At 30.3% G+C, this 20,260-nt stretch overlaps 1 protein-coding gene, 1 long non-coding RNA gene and 1 pseudogene across 2 annotated transcripts; 1 reads left to right on the forward strand and 2 right to left on the reverse strand.

Moving 5' to 3' along the window:
* Positions 1-1,411: 1,411 nt before the first annotated feature.
* LOC125594825 lies at positions 1,412-5,662 on the reverse strand (annotated as a pseudogene).
* LOC125594826 lies at positions 4,167-4,684 on the reverse strand. Its single transcript, XR_007329992.1, has 4 exons — positions 4,668-4,684; positions 4,500-4,538; positions 4,303-4,375; positions 4,167-4,205 (listed from the first exon to the last, which is right to left on the reverse strand). It is a non-coding gene; the product is annotated as an uncharacterized LOC125594826 (long non-coding RNA).
* Positions 5,663-5,867: 205 nt separating the features above from the next.
* Positions 5,868-9,106, forward strand: LOC106435432 (DEAD-box ATP-dependent RNA helicase 50). Its single transcript, XM_013876320.3, is given in 15 exon segments — positions 5,868-5,960; positions 5,962-6,145; positions 6,233-6,307; positions 6,310-6,435; positions 6,438-6,908; positions 6,911-7,020; positions 7,023-7,094; positions 7,172-7,366; positions 7,472-7,540; positions 7,542-7,660; positions 7,757-7,862; positions 7,864-7,971; positions 8,103-8,234; positions 8,317-8,492; positions 8,588-9,106. Coding segments are annotated over 15 exon segments (2,259 nt in total). The 5' UTR covers positions 5,868-5,882; the 3' UTR covers positions 8,826-9,106.
* Positions 9,107-20,260: the final 11,154 nt, after the last annotated feature.

The following is a 20,260-nucleotide window of genomic DNA, read 5'->3' on the forward strand; positions in this document are numbered from 1 at the left end:
TGCTTGGCTTCTCTTCTTTCTATCTTATGTTGGGTGAGGAAGTGGATGACTGTTTTTTGGTCGGAATTGTAGCATGCTTTGATTGAACTTGATAGTTTATTGTTGTTTCTGTTTCTCATCACAATCTGTGTTTTAATGTTCTGTTTTTGTTCTCATCACATTTGTGTGTTTTAATCTTCTGTTTCTGTTGAAACATTGAGTTTTAACTGATATGCATTGTCTTCATCAGTGATCCTTGTGTTGCAATGTTTGTATGAAGATAAACGTTTGCATTTCCTTTGTTTATGTTCTGATCGTGTAAACTCAACTGATAAGCATTTGCATTTCAGTTTTCAAATCTTAAAAACAAAGCTTACATAATTATACATAACTACATAATTTCTTGAGATACATTTGCTTATATATTTTTCCTTTACAATCTTATCAAATCCAATCATTCAACATTTTTTAAAAAAAAAAAAAATTAAGAACCTCAATGAAGTTCTCCCATTGAAGGAAGAAAAATTAAATTAGACTAACTAAGGTTCTTAACCTTTCAAAATCACAAAATTAACTACTTAATTATTCTTAGAACCCTTAATAGTCTCTTATGGATGGACATGCTCTTAGTCTCTTTTACTTTACATTTTCTCTTCATTTTGTGATAATAGCTGATTATTTTACCAAGGGCAAAATGTGTACATGTATACATATACGCTCAGTCCACGTGATTCTTTCCAATTGTATATACAAGCATACAATAGTTTGTGTTGGTGATAATCGAATATGAATTGCAAGCATCAATGTCCGCTTGCATGATGTCATCCAAACCCTCGAATGTCTAATTAATTTTCATTTGTTTAAATCAGAGAAGAGAAACCACATTGGGAAGAAGACATTCGAGGTGTTTGGATGCACATCATGCAAGCGGACATTGAAGTCTGAAATGGCAGTACAAGTGCACACCATTGCCAAACACAGTGCAACTGTTTTGAGATACTTCCCACTTTTAGACTTTACTCGCTGCTTTTGTATATACTTGTATATTTTCACTTGCTTTAGTACTTTACAAAATGTTTTGTAGAATTTGATAGGTGGACGGTATCTTAGATGCGTGAAAATATCGAAACCAAATCCAAGCCGTGGTTTGTTTCGTCAGATGGACGATATTAGATCAGTGAGATATTGATCATCGTTTATTTCCTAAAATAACGAAAAACCACTGCACGTTGCCAACACACATTGTCTATGATTCGTTCATACTTCATAGTGTACGTTTCTTCAAACCAATAACTTGAATTGTTCCTCCTGGTTGTAAGGATCTAATTATCCACTTTACCATGTTCCTAAATGGTAGAAAACATCACGATTCACTTTTATTATATCCTACATTGTCTGATTTTAGTTTTAGCCTAAACGGTAAAATAAAACATCACGATTCACTTTTAACGTCTTGCTTGGTGTCATTGTCTTCTCCACTGATCTCTCCTTCTTGATCCTTTCCCTTTTGCTGATCAATATCATTGCATGTTTTTGTATCCACCTCTTCACTGTTGTTATTACGCACAACATCAGCAGTGGAGACTGATTCTGGATTGGGATCAGTGTAGTCTTCAATTATTGTTCCTCTAGGTGCCAATGCTTCGACTAGTTCCAATGGACCTACCAAAGTCCAAGTGCAACCATAAAGCATATTATTGGGGGTTGGTTGTACAAAACGAATTGTTTATAGACAATATGTACAATTTCTATAATATTATTTGAGAATTCACTTTTTTTTTTACATGTCGCGCTCACGTTAATTCTTACGACGTTAATTACCGAGCTACCATTATGGAATTAAAATTTTACATTTAAATACTATTATTGATTTTTTTATATAGTTTCCTTTTAAAAAATTTCCAAATAACATATAAAAGGAGACATTTATAAAGTTTAAAAACAAAATATATTATATAATATGATTTCATTAAAAAGGAAAGTTCACAAAATAGTAATATTCCATTTAAAACATATTTTTATATAACATAATATACTTTTGAAGTAATAAAATACTTTTTTTTGTTCAAACAATTACATTCTTTATATCTATATTTTCTTATATGAAAAAATATTTTTGTATATAATGTGATTTCAAACAAAAAGTTCACTCAAATAATCTTGATATTAGAAAAATAAATATTTTTTTTCTTTTAAAACATAATTTAAACAATACAAAAAATATTAACAGTATATACTTTAACAATGTATATATATTATTATTATTATTAAAATTATTTGTTTTCTTAATATTTAGTTTGCTCTTTTATTTTATGTTTGTGGAACTTAATATAATCATAGTCAAATACTCAAGCAAACTTCAATTCTCATTTTGAGTTTATTTAAAATAAATTTCCATGTTCTCGTTTAATAAATCTAAGGCGAAAAAATTATTTAGAATTTATAAAATATTTTTAATTATTATAATATTGATATGTGTTTATGATCTTTCAAAAATTTATCACTTACTTATGTATGTAACTTCCTCTTGATCGTGGCTTTATTTCTAATATTTTTTAATATCACATATAATTTGATAAATATTATGAAAATACATTTAAGCAATAAATTATACTAATTTTATTTGACTTATTATTAATCAAAAATAAATACATGTCAGTTTTAACTTGAAAGAATAATGTAACTCAATATACTCACAAAAAAATGGATATCTAAGGAAATTTCTCAAACTTTAATATATTTAGAATATAAAACATTATAGTTGAATTCGGGAAATAGATGCAATCCAATATGACCAAATGATAACTAAATCGACTGTGAAAACAACAAAACCGACTAGATATAACATATCAAAAATCATGTCTAATTAAATTAATATAATATATTACTATAAATTATACATAAAATTATAAATTAAATTAAAATTAAAAGTAAATATCAATTAATTATTATAGTATATTTATTTATTGTATATATTTATAATCCGTGCTCATCGGGAAAATCACCTAGTCTGAAGTATGTTCTAATTAATGTTCATGTAGTTTTCTAATTCTACGTAATATGCATGTATACATATGTTATACTATAAGATGGTCCTAGTTCGGGCAAAGGAGCAAGAACCGAATCCTACAAAAAAGCTCATATTTGATTTTCTTTTCAATGGACATATTTTAATTTTCTAGTTCAAACTCCACTTTTTATGTTCGTCCGTCAAATTTCTCTGGAAAGGAGCCACCCTACTACTATCCACACAAAAAAAGAATAAATTTAAAGAAGAGAAACTAAAAGACCTAGTTAGCTTTCATAATTGATTACGTACCCCTCTACCATAATGCTTAGAAGGAACGTTATGATTTTAACAAGTATGAATTTTAATGCAACTTGCTTTTGCTTATACACCAACAATAATACGATTCTAAGCAATTGTAAAAGGTCTATGAATAAGATTAATTAGAAGCTGACTTTTGGTTTTGTAAATGAAAATAAATCGTTTGGCCAATAAGTAAATATAGCAACATAAGGGCGAGAAGATAAAACTGATTGATCCAGCTTCTCTTACTCATGCATTCTTGTCCGTCTCCTTCTTGTGTCAGTCCAACTTCCATATGCTGCGTCTTCTCTTCATGATCAAAACCGTTTTCTTGTGGTGAGTTTTCAGATTTTTCTTCACGGCCTGTCTTGATTTGGAGTGTAATGATCCCATAACAAAACTGATTTGTTACACCTGCACCCTGCTTGGTGTTTTCATCTTCTCCACTCACGATCTTTCCCTCTTGATCCTTAACACCTTGCTTGATGCCGTTGTCTTGTCCATTGATCTCTCCTTCTTGATCCTTAACATCTTGCTTGATGCCATTGTTTTGTCCACTGATCTCTCCTTCTTGAGCCTTTCCATTTTTGCTGATCAGCACCACTGTCTGTTTCTGTATCGACCTCTTCAATTGTTGTCATTGCTCACACCATCTGCAGTGGAGACAGCTTCTTGATTGGTATCAGCAGGGAGCTCTTCAAATCTTGGTTCTGTAGGCGGCTGAGACATACCGGGAGGTCGTACACTGTGGGTCTGATGCCAATTCTGCACAATACCAGTAAAATATTCAAAATGTTAATTAAACAAAACCAATGAAACAAAATAAAATCACAGTAGTGTTGAGCATAAGTACTAACCATGTTGGAGGAGCAAGGATGGGTGTGGAATTTGAATATATGCTCCACGATATGAATCCCTAAAGAATATCCATAAAACTTTTTTGTTATTCGTTACAATCAAAACAAGATGTTTTAGCTCTAGTTTCAAGCATATATATATATGTAGAATTTTACCAGTAGACTAGAGGAAACTGTGGATTTGTACAAAATTGCGGATATTGTTGCCAAGCCACCTGATTAAACCAACCTGCAGTTTAGGGTTTATAAAGATTATTAAGAAGCTGTTTGTGGAAAGTTTTAATTGCATAACAAAATAATAAATCATATTAAACCCTTTTCTCAAAAAAAGAGAGAAAATTTTAAGATCAAACCGTTCTGGTATTGATGCCATGCCATCTGATTAAACGGACCTGCATTTTAGGGGTTTATAAAGATTAATTAGAAACTGCTTGTGGAAAGATTTGTTGCATAACAAAATTAATTATAACCCTTTGCTAAAAGAAAAAAAAACAAATATATAATTAATCAAGAGATTAAACCGTGTTGATATTGATGCGATGGTCAGCCTGTTGCAGTAACCTACAATTTCAAGGTCACGAATAATAGCTGGGAAATCTTAAAAAGATAACTATAAAATAACCTGTGATAATCAAAAAAAAAAATTAGAGACTAAACCAATTTGGTTAGAGTGGTTAGGGTTATTCTTTGCATTAACGTAAGCCAGATTGATGTTGGCTCTTCTTCCCTCAATATCCGGATAGGGAGGTTGACAAGCTCTAGTTGGCAGCTGCAACATCCCTAAAAGTAACCTGAACAACTCAAACCCGTAACAAAATTCAGAAAAAAAATCCAATCGATTTGTAATAGATTAACACATAATGGTGGAACCAGGAAACTATGAAGCCCAGTTATAAAATAACACATGACGAGAAGAAAGCCCAATTATAAAAAACAAACATGAGATTCTGGACAATCCTTTGGTTAACCTAAAAGCCCAATCATGAAACAAACAGCAAGGATGGTTTTGTATTTACACACAGCAATTCAAATAACGTGACAAATATGAAGCTGCAATTTACAAGAATTAAACAATTGAAAAAATAATCTCTTCGAGCTTGTTGCAGTTCACAAGTTTATGATAATAATAACAACTCGCAAGAATCAAAACGAATAGTTTTTTTTTTTTGTATATATCAAGCAGTTATCTCCACAAATCACAAGAACACAAAGATATACAATAATGAAAAGAAGATACTTACAAAACCATAGCCTTTTGATTTTAAGTTACCATCAGGGAGAGTCTCGCTGACAACATTAGCCTCGAGAACCTCTCCACACTTTTCTGGAAGAAACTTCTCAAAACATCTGTTGTTACGCTCCATGCTAAACCTCCAACGAAGATCTTCTTGTATCTTTTATCATCATCACCGTTGTTATTGTTTGGCTGAGACATAGCTAGCTAGCTCTTCGAGACCAATGATCGCACAAAGCTGGAGAGATAAATCTAACGCTGAGTCTTAGGGCTTTTGGAAAGAATGGTGGCATATATATCTCATATATATAAGTTAAATGGAAATTAGTTTCTTAGTGAAAAAGGAGAAACGAAAAAAAAAAAAAAAGAAAATAGAGAAAAAAGATTTTTTTCACATTTATCTTTATTTTTTTAATGTAAAATAAAGATAATTATTATCATCAAAGAGAGTCTATCCTTATCTCTCCGTTTCCAAGAGAGAGTGAAGAAGATATTTTGTGAGATGTTGGCGAGAGCTCCACCTCCGTCAGTTACTTTTCCGGCGAGGAATAAAGTTTGTAATCGGAGAGAGATCGTGCGGCGTGTTTCGCAACGGAGGAGGAGTGATAACGAGAGCCGGTTTCACTCGTCGGCCACTGGAGGCTTCATGCTCGAATGAGGTCGTTAGCGACTCCACCGACGATGGATTCATCGTAATCAAAGCGGAACACCGCGAGACGGAGCTCTATCCTCCGCCTCCTCCTCCGCCTTCGATTCCGCCGTCAGGTAACTTAGCAATTTGGAATTGTAGATGTTAGTATTAAGAATCGCTTTCGTTTGCTACTTTGTGTTGATTACTTGATAATGTGGTAGAATCTTCGAGAAGAAATGGTTCGCGTTCGAGAGGAGTAACCGCGAGTTTCGGGAGGCTAAAGGCGCAGAAAGTGAAGCTCTCGTTGGTAAGGTAACGCAGAAGAAGCAGCAAGTGAGTCGTAATGAGGAAGAAGAAGACGAGGATGATGATATATTTGAGGATGAAGAGTTTGGTGGATCATCAATTCTTGATTTGATGAGGAAGAGTTGGCTATGAAGGCTATTCCTAGTTCAGGAAAATCTTCAGAGGTGAAAAGATTCAGCAGAGTGCGGGAATCTAGAGAGCTAAGAGATACAGATAGATCTCAGACTAATGAGAGAGATTCAAACGGTTATGCTGCTGCTAACTCCAGGGGTAGAGGAGATAGGCCTTCGAATGCGAAAAATTTAGATACATTCAAGGGGAGTGACAGAGCTGCTGGTGAGTTTGCAAACCCTCGGAAGTTTAGTGATAACGAGAGAGCAGGATCAAGGAGTTCATATTCAAAAGATTCCTCTGCTGCTAATTCTAGGGGTAGAGAAGATAGGCGTTTTGTTAACAAAGAGTCAGATACATATCAGAGACGTGATAGAGCTACTACGGATGAGTTTTCAGATGCTCGGTATTTCAATGATAATGAGAGAGCAGGGTCGCATTATTCATATTCAAGAGGCGGTGCTGGTAACTCCAGGGGTTGGGTGATAGGCGTTCTGTTGTATACGCAAGAGATATGGAGGATTGGAGAGAGAGAGGGAATAAAACCAAGTCTACTAGGGAAACCGGCTTTTTTAGCCGCAAAAGTTTTGCAGCAGGTTTGGATGTAGTGAGGGTATGATGAAGGCCTTAAAGGAGAATAATTTTGATCGACCGGCTCATATTCAGGTGTAGGATTTGTATTTTTTCTTTCATCATCTAGGTGCAAGTCTCTCGTCTTACCACGTGTGTTTATCATGATGCAGGCTCTGGCTTTTGCGCCAGTTGTTGATGGAAAGAGTTGTATCATAGCTGACCAAAGTGGATCAGGCAAGACACTGGCATATCTTGTACCTGTTATCCAGCGTCTCAGGGAAGAGGAACTTCAAGGACTGAGCAAATCGTCTTCTGGTTGTCCTCGTGTGATTGTTCTGGTACCAACCGCAGAGTTGGCCTCCCAGGTTGGTTTCCTCATTATATGAATGCTCTTACTAGGTAGCTTATTTTCTATCCAAATGTTTTATTAGAAGAAACAATTGTTTGATGTATGATGAAATCCTTGGCAGGTTCTTGCCAACTGTAGATTAATATCAAAGTCTGGGGTCCCGTTCCGTTCCATGGTAGTGACTGGTGGTTTTCAAACAACGAACCCAGCTCGAAAATTTAGAGCAAGGTGTGGACGTTTTGATTGCAACACCAGGGCGTTTCACGTACCTTATGAATGAAGGAATTTTGGGGCTGTCAAATTTGAGATGGTATTATAAATCTTTCAAGGATACAAACGTTTGCTATTTTTTGTGTGAGGAACTTTGAAAATTAACGGGGCACAATCTTGCTAACGTATCTTGCAGTGCCATATTAGATGAGGTGGATATACTCTTTGGCGACGAGGAGTTTGAGTCAGCCCTGCAGAATCTGATCAGTTCCTCCCCTGTGACTGCGCAGTATCTGTTTTTGTACAGCAACCTTGCCCCTCGAGATATACAACAAACTTGTTGAAGTTTTCCCTGATTGTGAAGTTGTAATGGGACCTCGCGTGCACCGTGTTAGCAATGCCCTCGAAGAGGTTGGTATCAATATAAGTATATATAATGGGAACAAACAATATAGCTTAATTTTCTTAGTAAACTTGGTTGCTGCGTAGTCTCCTTTGATCGTCCCTGAAATGATGGACTTGGATTTCGTTGGCTTGTGCAGGTTCTTGTTGACTGCAGTGGAGATGATTATGCAGAGAAAACTCCTGAGACTGCTTTTCAGAACAAGAAAGCGGCTCTCCTTCAGATTATCGAGGAAAACCCTGTTGCCAAGACTATCATCTTCTGCAATAAGGTCCCTCACTTACTGGTTTTTTCTTAAACATTTTGAAAAAATCATTCTCATGTTTGAAAGTTGTACCCTATGCATTTTCCAGATTGAGACATGTAGGAAAGTTGAGAATATATTCAAGCGGCTTGATAGAAACGAAAGGCAGCTGCACGTCCTACCGTTTCACGCAGCACTCGCACAAGGGGCAAGGCTTACAAACATGGAAGAATTCACCTCGTCTCATCCCGAAGATCATTCACTGTTTCTGGTCTGCACGGATAGGTACTTCGTTAATCGTTTCTTGTGATGCTATTCGTTGTTGCCTGAACATTGAAAGATACTAAAGTTTTGTTTCCTCTTTGCAATAACATTGGCAGAGCTTCTCGTGGGATAGATTTCTCCGGTGTTGATCATGTGGTGCTGTTTGATTTTCCGCGTGACCCGAGTGAATACGTAAGACGTGTTGGAAGAACAGCGAGAGGTGCTAGAGGAGAAGGAAAGGCTTTCGTCTTTGTAGTGGGGAAACAAGTAACGTTGGCAAGGAGGATCATTGAGAGGAACCAGAAGGGTCATCCGGTTCATGATGTCCCAAACGCTTACGAGTTCACAACCTGAACTTTAAGGTGAACTCTTCGTGGTCTCCTTCCCCTTTGTACAATCTCTCTGTGTTGAGAGAAACAAGAAAGGTCTTTCGGTTCATGATGTCCCAGATGCTTACTGACAAGAACGTACTAATTACGATACAACTGGCGTTAGTAATTCCTTTTTGATGTAATGTTTGTAAGCATTCTAATGGGCACCTATTGGGCCATTTGGGCCTCAAGTTACAATTTTTCTGTATTTCATACTATTTTCCAAAATTCAGGTAAAAGTGTCAGGCATGCAGGATTTGAAAAGTTTCATCTCTCCCTAAGAACATTTATGCATGGAGGATCATTCGAAATAACATAGCACCATTACAATCTAATATTAACCGTAAATTTGATTAAAAAAAATTACAGCATCTTAGTAGTGTTCTGATAGTGAACTAGGTGATTTTCCTGTGTTCGTGAGCATCTTATGAAATAATTGAATTATAAGTATTATTAAATATTCTTTTTTATTTGATTATAAGTATTAGGTTATTTTGTAATTTATATGTATTATAAATAAATAAAAATTATATTAAGTATCATTACCATCATAATTGGATATGTGATTTTTAAATATTATATTTCATATTATTCAATTATTTATTTTGGTATATTGAGTTATATTTATTTTTTTTAAATTGAGCAACGATTTTTGTTTATTTTAGTCATAAGTAAGTAATCGTGTGATAAAAATATAATTATAATAAATTATTATTTTTGAATAAAGATATCAATATTATTTTATTTTTAAATTTGTTTTATAAAATATATCTTAAAAGTTTATATATATATTTTTTGTTTATGTTATTAACAAATACAAAGAATAAAAATTCGTTTATATGTAGAATCTATATAATTTCTATTATATATATATTTACCTTTTTATTATTTATGTGTTTTGTACAAATGAAATTTAAGTTAAAAACCTATTAAGTTTTAAATAAAAAGAAAATATAAGTATAATATTTTAAACTTAGTATATTCAAATTTAAAATTTATTATTTTTAGAAGAAGATTTCTAAAATAATTTATATTTTCATTTTTTGCGAAGCAAAGCTATATATACATATATATTAAAAGTTTATATATTTTCCCTTTTTATTTGTGGCTATTTGAGAAATTTAGAAAAGATAATTAAAATTCATTTATATATAAAATTTTCTATGTTTATATTTTATAAATATTTAATTTTCTATTTATGTGTTTATCAAAAAGAAAATTAAACTAAAAGTTAACTAAAAATCTTATTATGAAAAAAGAAATAACAATAAAATATTAGGGTTCATAAATTCAAAGAAATAATATTATTATCTTAGAAGAAGATTTTAAAAAGAATTTACATTTAGAAATGTTTGTGAAGCTACGTTGTATATATATATATTAAAAGTTTATATATTTTCCTTTATTATTTATATTGTTTTTAGGAAAATTTAGAAAAATAATCAAAGTTTGTTTAGAGATATAAATATTTACATGTTTATATTTTATAAATAGTTCCTTTTTTATTTAAAAATTTAACTAAAATCTTATTAAATTAAAATGTTAACTAAAATCTTATTATGAAAAAAGAAATAAATTATTAATATCAATCATATATAATATATTTAGTTCATTAATGGTATCGATGTAATCAACCATCGTGAAAATTAAAGTGAGTGCGCCACGTAAAAAACGATTTTTCAAATAATATTATAGAGATTATAAATATGCATTAAGATCATGTAAAATGATTTTTCTTTTTCAAAAAGTTATGTAAAGGGATTGAAAATTTTAAGTGACGGTTTGCGTTTAGTAGGTTGAAAATTTTAAGTTCAATAGAGCACAGATGAGGTTCGACCTACTCTGTGCGCAAATGAAAAAAGGTTCGACCTATCTTTTGGAACGATGAGGTTGGTTGCTTTGACTGATTGTTTTGTTCAGAGTTCAAGATAGAAACTTAATTTTCATTTTGTATTCAAATATCCCTTACAGCTATTTTCATTTTAAAACTATTTATTTTTTCATTTAGCTTGTTTTTTATTTGCATAATTCACCGAAAGTCAAAGAGGTTTCGAACCTTTGTTTTCTTGTTTTTTCTAGAAAATAACGATTTTATATTGGTAGTCTACCAATTTAGGAAGTATTATGAAGTTTTATTAAATTAATTGACAAAAAATTAAAACGATATCATGTACCATGAAAGAGAGTTTAATATATATTAATACAAATGTATAATGTGTTTAGAAATTTTAAAACAACACTAAAGGTCATAGACTTCAGTATATAGAGCATTTACCGAAAAATTCAATATTTTCATAGGGGTTAACACATTGATTTTGAGAAAAATTCAAAAATATGAAAATACTGTTTTAATGTATAGTTGCATCTTTCACTAACATATGATGAAGGTCAAAGAGGTTTGAAACCTTTGTTGTCTTCATTTTTCTAGAGAATAGCGATTTTATAGTGGTTAATCCACCAATTTATGGAGTATTATGAAGTTTTACTAAATTAATTGACAAAAAATTAAAACGATGCCCATGTACCATGAAAGAGAGTTTAATATACATTATTAAAAATGTAGAATGTGTTTAGAAATTTTAAAACAATACTAAAGATCATAGACTTCAGTATATAGAGCATATACTGAAAAATTCAATATTATCGTAGACTTCAGTATATTAAACTCTCTTTTATGGTACATGAACATAGTTTTAATTTTTTTGTCAATAAATTTAGTAAAACTTCGTAATGCTCCCTAAATTGGTGGACTAACCAATATAAAATCTCTATTTTCTAGAGAAATGGAGACAACAATAGTTTCCAAACCTCTTTAACTTCATCATATGTTAGTGAATGATGCAACTATACATTAAAACATTATTTTCATATTTTTGAATTTTTCTCAAAATCTATGTGTACCCCTACGATAATATTGATTTTTTCGGTAAATGCTCTATATACTGAAGTCTATGATATTTAGTGTTCTTAAAATTTCTAAAGGCATTCTACATTTGTATTAATATATATTAAACTCTCTTTCAAGGTACATGGGCATCGATTTATTTTTTTGTCAATTAATTTAGTAAAACTTTATAATACTCTTTAAATTTGTGGACTAACCACTATAAAATCGCTATTCTCAAGAAAAACGGACACAACAAAGGTTCCAAACCACTTTGACCTTCATCATATGCTAGTGAAAGATGCAACTATGCATTAAAACATTATTTTCGTATTTTTGAAATTTTTTCTCTAAATCTATGTATAACCCTACGAAAATTGAATTTTTTGGTAAATGCTCTATATACTGAAGTCTATGAACTTTAGTGCTGTTTAAAAATTTCTAAACACATCCTACATTTGTATTAATGTATATTAAACTCTCTTTTATGGAACATGTCATCGTTTTAATTTTTTGTCAATTAATTTAGTAACACTTCATAATACTCCCTAAATTGGTGAAAAAACCACTATAAAATCGATATTCTCTAGAAAAACGGGACAACAAAGTTCCAAACCTCTTTGACCGTCATCATATGTTAGTGAAGAATGCAACTATGCATTAAAATAGCATTTTCATATTTTTGAATTTTTCTCAAAATACGAAAATATTGAATTTTTCGGTAAATGCTCTATACACTAAAGCCTATGATCTTTAGTGTTGTTTTAAAATTTCTAAACACATTGTACATTTGTATTAATGTATATTAAACTCTCTTTCATGGTACATGGGCTTCATTTTAATTTTTGTCAATTAATTTAGTAAATCTTCATAATCCTCCCTAAATTGGTGGACTAACCGCTGTAAAATCGTTATTTTCTTGAGAACGGAGAAAACAAAAGTTCCAAACCTCTTTGACCTTCATCATATGTTAGGGAAGGATGCAACTATGCATTAAAATAATATTTTATATTTTTGAATTTTTTTCAAAATCTATGTGTCCCTACGAAAATGTTGAATTTTTCGGTAAATGCTCTATATACCGAAACCTATGATCTTTAGTGTTGTTTTAAAATTCCTAAACACATTTTATATTTGTATTAATGTATATTAAACTCTCTTTCATGGTACATGGGCATCGTTTTAATTTTGTTTTTCAATTAATTTAGTTAAAACTTCATAATACTTTCTAAATTGGTGAACTAACCACAATAAAATCACTATTTTCTAGAGAAAACGGAGACAACAAAAGTTCCAAACCTCTTTGACCTTCATCATATGTTAGGGAAGGATGCAACTATGCATTAAAACAGTATTTTCATATTTTTGAATTTTTCTCAAAGTCTATGTGTTAACCACTACGAAAATATTGATTTTTCGGTTAATGTTGTACTTAATGAAGCCTATGATCTTTAGTTTGTTTTAAAATTTCTAAACACATTGTACATTTTATAACTGTATATTAAACTCTTTTTTATGGTACATGAGCATCGTTTTAATTTTTTGTCAATAAATTTAGTAAAACTTCGCAATGCTCCCTAAATTAGTAGCTAACCAATATAAAATCGCTATTTTCTAGAGAATTGGAGACAAAAAATGTTGCAAACCTCTTTGAACTTCATCATATGTAAGTGAAGGATGCAACTATGCATTAAAACATTATTTTCATATTTTTTTAATTTTTCTCAAAATCCATGTGTAACCCTACGATAATATTGAATTTTTCGGTAAATGCTCATATACTGAAGTCTAAGATTTTAGTGTTGTCTAAAAATCTCATAATACTCCCTAAATTGGTGACTAACCACTATAAAATTGCTATTTTCTAGAGAAACGGAGACAACAAAAGTTTCAAACCTCTTTGATCTTCATCATATGTTAGTGAAGGATGCAACCATGCATTAAAACAATATTTTCATATTTTAAATTTTTTTCTCAAAATCTATGCCCCCTACGAAAATATTGATTTTTTTGGTAAGTGCTCTATATACTAAAGCCTATGATCTTTAGTGTTGTTTTAAAATTTGTAAACACATTCTACATTAGTATTAGTGTATATTAAACTCTCTTTCATGGTACATGGACATCGTTTTAATTGTTTTAATTAATTTAGTAAAACTTCATAGTACTCCCTAAATTGTTGACTAACCACTATAAAATCGCTATTCTCTAGAAAAATGAAGACAACAAAGGTTCCAAACCTCTTTGATTATCATCATATGTTAGTTAACCTCTTTGATTATCATCATATGTTAGTTAAGGATGCAACTATGCATTAAAATATCCCTTTTCATATTTTTGAATTTTTCTCAAAATCAATGTGTTAATCCGTACAAAATATTGAATTGTTTGGTAAATGCTCTATACACTGAAGCTTATGATCTTTAGTGTTGTTTTAAAATTCCTAAACAATTCTACATTTGTATTAATGTATATTAAACTCTCTTTCATGGTACATATCGTTTTTATTTTTTTTTGTCAATTAATTTAGTAAAACTTCATAATACTCCCTAAATTGTTGGACTAACCACTATAAAATCGATATTCTCTAGAAAAACGGAGACAAAAAAGTTTCTAAACCTCTTTGAACTACATCATATGTTAGTGAAGATGCAACTATGCATTAAAACAGTATTTTCATATTTTGAATTTTTTCTCAAAATCTATGCCCCTACGAAAATATTGATTTTTTTGGTAAATGCTCTATATACTGAAGCCTATGATCTTTAGTGTTGTTTTAAAATTTCTAAACACATTCTACATTTTATTAATGTATATTAAACTCTCTTTCATGGTACATGGGCATCGTTTTAATTTTTTTCAATTAATTTAGTAAAACTTCATAATACTCCCTAAATTGGTGGACTAACCACTAAAAAATCGCTATTTTCTAGAAAACGGAGACAACAAAGGTTCCAAACCTCTTTGATCTTCATATCATATGTTAGTGAAGGATGCAACTATGCATTAAAACAACATTTTCATATTTTTGAATTTTTCTCAAAATCTATGTGTTAATCCCTACGAAAATATTGAATTTTTCGGTAAATGCTCTATATACTGAAGCCTATGATCTTTAGTGTTGTTTTCAAATTTTTAAATACATGCTACATTTGTATTAATGTATATTAAACTCTCTTTCATGGTACATGGGCATCGTTTTAATTTTTTAATCATTTTTAGTAAACTTCATAATACTCCCAAAATTGGTGGAATAACCACTATAAATCGTTATTTTCTAGAGAAACGGAGACAACAAAAGTTCCAAACCTCTTTGACATAATATTTTAGTGAGGATGCAAATATGCATTAAAACAATATTTTCATATTTTTGAATTTTTTCTCAAAATCTATGTGTTAACCCCTACGAAAATATTAAATTTTCGGTAAATGCTCTATATACTGAAGTCTATGATCTTTAGTGTTGTTTTAAATTTTTAAACACATTCTACATTTGTATTAATGTATATTAAACTCTCTTTCATGGTACATGGGCATCTTTTTTTTTTTGTCAATTAATTTAGTAAAACTTCGAAATACTAACCACTATAAATCAATATTCTCTAGAAAAACGGAGACAACAAGGTTCAAACCTCTTTGACCTTCATCATATGTTAGTGAAGGATGCAACTATGCATTAAAACAGTATTTTCATATTTTTGAATTTTTTCTCAAAATCTATGTGTTAACCCTACGAAAATATTGAATTTTTCGGTAAATGCTCTATATATGAAGCCTATGATCTTTAGTGTTGTTTTAAAATTTCTAAACACATTTTACATTTGTATTAATGTATATTAATTATCTTTTATGGTACATGGGCATCGTTTTAATTTTTTTTCAATTAATTTAGTAAAACTTCATAATACTTCCTAAATTGGTGGACTAACCACTATAAAATCGTTATTTTCTAGAGAAACGAAGACAAAAAGTTTCAAACCTCTTTGACCTTCATCATATGTTAGTGAAGAATGCAACTATGCATTAAAACAATATTTTCATATTTTTGAATTTTTCCAAAATCTATGTGTTAACCCTACGAAAATATTGTTTTTTGGTAAATGTCTATATACTGAAGCCTATGATCTTTAGTGTTGTTTTAAAATTCTAAACACATTCTACATTTGTATTAATGTATATTAAACTCTCTTTTGGTACATGGGCATCGTTTTATTTTTTTGTCAATTAATTTAGTAAAACTTCATAATACTTCCTAAATTGGTTGACTAACCACTATAAAATCGTTATTCTCTAGAAAAACGGAGACAACAAAGTTCCAAACCTCTTTGAACTTCATCATATGTTAGTGAAGATGCAAATATGCATTAAAACAGTATTTTCATATTTTTGAATTTTTCTCAAAATCTATGTGTTAAATCCTACGAAAATAATTAATTTTCGGTAAATGCTCTATATACTGAAGCCTATGATCTTTAGTGTTGTTTTAAAATTTCTAAACACATTCTACATTTGTATTAATGTATATTAAACTCTCTTTCATGGTACATGGGCATCATTTTATTTTTTGTCAATTAATTTAGTAAAACTTCATAATACTCCCTAAATTGGTGGACTAACCACTATAAAATCGTTATTTTCTAGAGAAACGGAGACAACAAAAGTTTCAAACCTCTTTGACCTTCATCATATGTTAGTGAAAGATGCAACTATGCATTAAAACAGTATTTTCATTTTTTTTAATTTTTCTCAAAATCTATGTGTTAACCCCTACGAAAATATTGATTTTTCGGTAAATGCTCTATATACTGAAGCCTATGATCTTTAGTGTTGTTTTAAAATTTCTAAACACATTCTACATTTGTATTAATGTATATTAAACTCTCTTTCATGGTACATGGGCATCGTTTTAATTTTTTGTCAATTAATTTAGTAAAACTTCATAATACTCTCTAAATTGGTGGACTAACCATATAAAATCGCTATTCTCTAGAAAAACGGAGACAACAAAAGTTCCAAACCTCTTTGAACTTCATCATATGTTAGTGAAGGATGCAACTATGCATTAAAACAATATTTTCATATTTTTGAATTTTTTTCAAAATCTATGTGTTAACCCCTACGAAAATATTGAATTTTTCGGTAAATGCTCTATATACTGAAGCCTATGATCTTTAGTGTTGTTTTAAAATTTCTAAACACATTCTCATTTGTATTAATGTATATTAAACTCTCTTTATGGTACATGGGCATCGTTTTAATTTTTTTCAATTAATTTAGTAAAACTTCATAATACTCCCTAAATTGGTACTAACCACTATAAAATCGTTATTTCTAGAGAAACGGAGACAAAAGTTCCAAACCTCTTTGACCTTCATCATATTTTAGTGAAGGATGCAACTATGCATTAAAACAATATTTTCATATTTTTGAATTTTTCTCAAAATCTATGTGTTAACCTTACGAAATATTATATTTTTGGTAAATGCTCTATATACTGAAGCCTATGATCTTTAGTGGTTTTAAAAAAATTCTAAACACATTCTACATTTGTATTTCATGTATATTAAACTCTCTTTTATGGTACATGGCATCATTTTAATTTTTGTCATTAATTTAGTAAAACTTCATAACTTTCCAAAATTGGTGGACTAACCACTATAAAATCGTTATTTTCTAGAGAAACGGAGACAACAAAAGTTCAAACCTCTTTGACTTCATCATATGTTAGTGAAAGATGCAACTATGCATTAAAAAACTATTTTCATATTTTTGAATTTTTCTCAAAATCTATGTGTTAACCCCTACGAAAATATTGAATTTTTCGGTAAATGCTCTATATACTGAAGCCTATGATCTTTAGTGTTGTTTTAAATTTCTAAACACATTCTACATTTGTATAAATGTATATTAAACTCTCTTTCATGGTACATGGGCATCGTTTTAATTTTTTTGTCAATTAATTTAGTAAAACTTCATAATACTCCTAAATTGGTGGACTAACCACTATAAAATCGCTATTTTCTAGAAACGGAGACAACAAAGTTCCAAACCTCTTTGAACTTCATCATATGTTAGTGAAGGATGCAAAATGCATTAAAACAGTATTTTCATATTTTTTGAATTTTTTTCAAAATCTATGTGTTAACCCTACGAAAATATGAATTTTTCGGTAAATGCTCTATATACTGAAGCCTATGATCTTTAGTGTTGTTTTAAAATTTCTAAACACATTCTACATTTGTATTAATGTATATTAAACTCTCTTTCATGGTACATGGGCATCGTTTATGTTTTTTGTCAATTAATTTAGTAAAACTTCATAATACTCCCTAAATTGGTGGACTAACCACTATAAAATCGTTATTCTCTAGAAAAACAAGACAACAAAGGTTCAAAACCTCTTTGACCTTCATCATATGTTAGAAGGATGCAACTATGCATTAAAACAATATTTTTATATTTTTGAATTTTTTCTCAAAATCTATGTGTTAACCCTTACGAAAATATTGATTTTTTTGGTAAATGCTCTATACTGAAGCCTATGATCTTTAGTGTTGTTTTAAAATTTCTAAACACATTCTACATTTGTATTAATGTATATTAAACTTCTTTCATGGTACATGGCATCGTTTTAATTTTTTGTCAATTAATTTAGTAAAACTTCATAATACTCCCTAAATTGGTGGACTAACCACTATAAAATCGCCATTCTCTAGAGAAACGGAGACAACAAAGGTTCCAAACCTCTTTGACCTTCATCATATGTTAGTGAAGGATGCAACTATGCATTAAAACAATAATTTTCATTTTTTTGAATTTTTCTCAAAATCTATGTGTTAACCCCTACGAAAATATTGAATTTTTCGTAAATGCTCTATATACTGAAGCCTATGATCTTTAGTGTTGTTTTAAAATTTCTAAACACATTCTACATTTGTATTAATGTATATTAAACTCTCTTTCATGGTACATGGGCATCGTTTTAATTTTTTTTCAATTAATTTAGTAAAACTTCATAATACTCCCTAAATTGGTGGACTAACCACTATAAAATTTTAGAGAAACGGAGACAACAAAAGTTCCAAACCTCTTTGACCTTCATCATATGTTAGTGAAGGATGCAACTATGCATTAAAACAGTATTTTCATATTTTTGAATTTTTTCTCAAAATCTATGTGTTAACCCTACGAAAATATTGAGTTTTTCGGTAAATGCTCTATATACTGAAGCTATGATCTTTAGTGTTGTTTTAAAATTTTAAACACATTCTACATTTGTATTAATGTATATTAAACTCTCTTTCATGGTACATGGACATCTTTTATTTTTTTGTCAATTAATTTAGTAAAACTTCATAATACTCTCTAAATTGGTGGACTAACCACTATAAAATCGCTATTCTCTAGAAAAACGGAGACAACAAAGGTTTCAAACCTCTTTGACCTTCATCATATGTTAGTGAAGGATGCAACTATGCATTAAAACAATATTTTCATATTTTTGAATTTTTCTCAAAATCTATGTGTTAACCCCTACGAAAATATTGAATTTTTCGGTAAATGCTCTATATACTGAAGCCTATGATCTTTAGTGTTGTTTTAAAATTTCTAAACACATTCTACATTTGTATTAATGTATATTAAACTCTTTTTCATGGTACATGGGCATCGTTTTAATTTTTTGTCAATTAATTTAGTAAAACTTCATATATACTTCCTAAATTGGTGGACTAACCACTATAAAATCGTTATTTTCTAGAGAAACGGAGACAAAAAAGTTTCAAACCTCTTTGACCTTCATCATATGTTAGTGAAGAATGCAACTATGCATTAAAAAGTATTTTCATATTTTTGAATTTTTCTCAAAATCTATGTGTTAACCCCTACGAAAATATTGATTTTTTCGTAAATGCTCTATATACTGAAGCCTATGATCTTTAGTGTTGTTTTAAAATTTCTAAACACATTCTACATTTGTATTAATGTATATTAAACTCTCTTTCATGGTACATGGGCATCGTTTTAATTTTTTGTCAATTAATTTAGTAAAACTTCATAATACTCCCTAAATTGGTGGACTAACCACTATAAAATCGTTATTTTCTAGAGAAACGGAGACAACAAAAGTTCCAAACCTCATTGACCTTCATCATATGTTGTGAAGGATGCAACTATGCATTAAAACATTATTTTCATATTTTTGAATTTTCTCAAATCTATATGTTAACCCCTACGAAAATATTGAATTTTTCGGTAAATGCTCTATATACTGAAGCCTATGATCTTTAGTGTTGTTTTAAAATTTCTAAACACATTCTACATTTGTATTAATGTATATTAAACTCCTTTCATGGTACATGGGCATCGTTTTAATTTTTGTCAATTAATTTAGTAAAACTTTCATAATACTTCCTAAATTGGTGGACTAACCACTATAAAATCGTTATTTTCTAGAGAAACGGAGACAACAAAAGTTCCAAACCTCTTTGACCTTCATCATATGTTAGTGAAGGATGCAACTATGCATTAAAACA

This window comes from Brassica napus, assembly GCF_020379485.1.
Source record: "Brassica napus cultivar Da-Ae chromosome C5 unlocalized genomic scaffold, Da-Ae chrC05_Random_30, whole genome shotgun sequence".
Lineage (NCBI taxonomy): Eukaryota > Viridiplantae > Streptophyta > Magnoliopsida > Brassicales > Brassicaceae > Brassica > Brassica napus.